The following is a 2,733-nucleotide window of genomic DNA, read 5'->3' as shown; positions in this document are numbered from 1 at the left end:
TATTATTATTGTTAAATATAAATAGTGGCTGTTATTTTTAATTACACAATAATATGATGATTATGAGGACATTAAAGGTGTACTCCTAAAAAAAAACTGGTAAAACGTGTGTTTTACAAGCAAAAGGTAAACACTTTATTTTGACAAAGTGCTTTTATATTCCCTGCTTTTAACATGACAGCTGGAGTTACCTATTTAAATATATATAAATAATCAATGCAAATGCTGAGAAATCATTAATACTTTGACACCCACTTGTCAGGATTCAGGGCTCTGTCTCCCCAGAGACCCTCGCTCAGTGCGAAGTATTGTTTGTGCCACTCTGCCTGCATTACCGAGCGTTTCATCCGTTTTCATGACTCTATTTCATCTCTGACTCTGTTTACCTGCCACCTTCCCAAACTCTCACCTGGATCCTGACTACTCAAATTTCTATTCTTTTTTTTAAGTTTCATGTTTATTGGTTTAGTTCCTATTTGGTTAACACAATACACAATAAAAACAAACAACCAGGAAAAACGGAATAGGCAGAAGCTTATTAAACTTATTCAATGCCTTTCCTTGAAAACTAAACGGTATCTATGCTGATCATCAAAGGAATATATACAATAAAAAAGTAAATTTACAAACATATACAAGTAAATAAAATATTTTATATATGTGTGATTCTGATGCACATTGTTGACCTCTGCCTGCCTGAGCCTGATTTAGATTTGTGGACTTTTAGCTATGCTAATAAATAGTGGCTGAAGATGCTGAAATTGATTGCTAAAACTGTTTAAGCTGAAATCCAGCCAAAATAATAGCTAAATGTCAAATTAGCCTAAACAAAAAAAAAGTCTAAGTTAGCCAAAACAGTTAGCTTGCCTCTGAAACTTTAGGTAAACTTCAAAATAGCCTAAAAAACGGGGAAACAAATCATAAATTAGCCAAAGCAGCTAGCATGCTGCTGAAATATTAGCTAAACTGCCAAAATAGTCCATAAAGCTAGCAGAATACCATTATAACTTTCAACTTTACTACACTCTGAGTACATATAATATAAAGTAACGACTATTAAATTAGTCGCCGGTTATTTTTAAAGTCGATTAGTCGACTAAATGTTGCAGCCCTACTGATAAACTTCCTGCAATTGGAACCAGCCGTCTGCCGACACCAACAGCGTCTTAAGATGACTCAACATCAGTTAATAAAAGCAGGATTTTATTAAATAAAACAGGAGTTGTAAATATTTTCCAAAAATTCTGTAAAAAAAAAAACCCATCAGTTTGTATTTGAACTGGACTCTTGGATGAGATGCTGCATCCTCCAGCGCTGCCCCGTGCATTCCTGAATAATGAGCATGTACTGATAGTTTTGTCCTTGGCTGATCTCCAGACATCTGTTGGTCGCCGTGTTTCGGATGGCATTTCCCTGCAGAGAGGAGAGACCCATCGTTAATGTTAGTTATTACAGAATTAACCTCCAGAATGTGCTCCAGCTACCTGGCTGAAGGTCCAGTGCATGGACAGCTTGTTCTGCTTGGCCAGCTCACAGCTGTGCAGAGTGGGAAGGTTTCCAGAACCGGGATCCACCAGACAGCGGTTTTTGTTGTATTTGTGGGATCGAATCCCTCCAACAATGAGTTCGTTATCAGAGTTGTAAACACAGAACTGGTGAAAAATAAGCATATCATTCCATTTGCTGTGTCATGCATTCATTTATTTTAACTTTTTCTTTCAAACATCACCTGTGTTTTCTGGAAGTGGCACTCGTAGAGCAGAGGGATGTTCCCCGGAGAAACTCCCTCATCCACACAGTACTTTGTAAAAAAACTGTTCTGCAGCTGCGAGTGAAAATACCTCCAATTTAACCACAACAGTTTTAGCCCAGCATTGTTTAAAATGTTTTAGTGAGGAACAAGGGGGTGTTAATAACTGCTGAAATTAATCCTACCACTCCATATGCCAGGATGTTATCCCATCTTTCCAGATTGGTGTAGACGTTATCCAGGTACCATCTGAAGGGTTTACATCTGAGCTTCTCTCTGAGGTTTTTCCTTTCCGACACGTCGCCTACGTCAACTCCATGATCCTGTGTGTCATTTCACAAGAGTGTGAGTAAACATGGTGGAACGAGCTCCTACTTAACCAATAAATACCTGAGAACATCTGGTATAAATACAGCAACAGGTCAGAGCATTAAACGCAGTCTTGAAAGCATGTTTAGCATTTGGTGTTCACACTGGACAAGCAGGGAGGGGCTTCCTCGTCTTTTTCCTTTTCTTCTGTTTACTAGTGGCGTCATATAATTCAGTCAGGGAACAAACCGCAATTATTAATTTCACTTTCATCATCAATTTTTAGTCGGCACTTTTGTGAATTCAAAAGGACACTAACCTTATGTCATTACCAAATCTGAGCCCCTGATTGGTCAAAATTCAACACATGTCCTTCGACACGCCTTTTGTTTGTGGAGCCCAAAAATGGACTTAGAAACTTATGTAGCGATTCATGATCGCCAGAGTATTTAATGCAGAAGTCCGAAATCCGCATACACGTGTGTTTACCTTTGGAAGTCATCCTTTGAACGCGAGTTGTAAAGCCTGGTGTGTATGGAGCTTTTCTGGGGCCAATATTATTTGAAACCCAAATAAAACAAATGAAAAAATATCAGTGTTTGGCCAAAAAAAATATAAAATGTCCAAAACTTTTTTGCTATTCTAAAATAAACGTCATTGTTTTCAGCTTCAAA

At 37.9% G+C, this 2,733-nt stretch overlaps 1 protein-coding gene across 1 annotated transcript in view; it reads right to left on the bottom strand.

The window, feature by feature from the left end:
* Window positions 1-995: 995 nt before the first annotated feature.
* The window catches only part of LOC112151806 (probable polypeptide N-acetylgalactosaminyltransferase 8), a 7,458-nt gene continuing 5,720 nt past the window's right edge, over window positions 996-2,733 (bottom strand). Inside the window, exons 8-11 of the mRNA XM_024280877.2 lie at window positions 1,936-2,073; window positions 1,730-1,825; window positions 1,485-1,652; window positions 996-1,413 (exon numbers count right to left, since the gene is read on the bottom strand). Of these exons, the coding sequence (XP_024136645.1) occupies window positions 1,264-1,413; window positions 1,485-1,652; window positions 1,730-1,825; window positions 1,936-2,073 (552 nt within the window). The 3' untranslated portion in view covers window positions 996-1,263. The remainder of the gene's footprint in view (window positions 1,414-1,484; window positions 1,653-1,729; window positions 1,826-1,935; window positions 2,074-2,733) is intronic.

The sequence above is a fragment of the Oryzias melastigma genome, linkage group LG6 (assembly GCF_002922805.2).
Source record: "Oryzias melastigma strain HK-1 linkage group LG6, ASM292280v2, whole genome shotgun sequence".
NCBI classification, from domain to species: Eukaryota; Metazoa; Chordata; class Actinopteri; order Beloniformes; family Adrianichthyidae; genus Oryzias; species Oryzias melastigma.
Note: the sequence above shows the minus strand (reverse complement) of the source record. Positions and strands in the feature narration are given on the sequence as shown.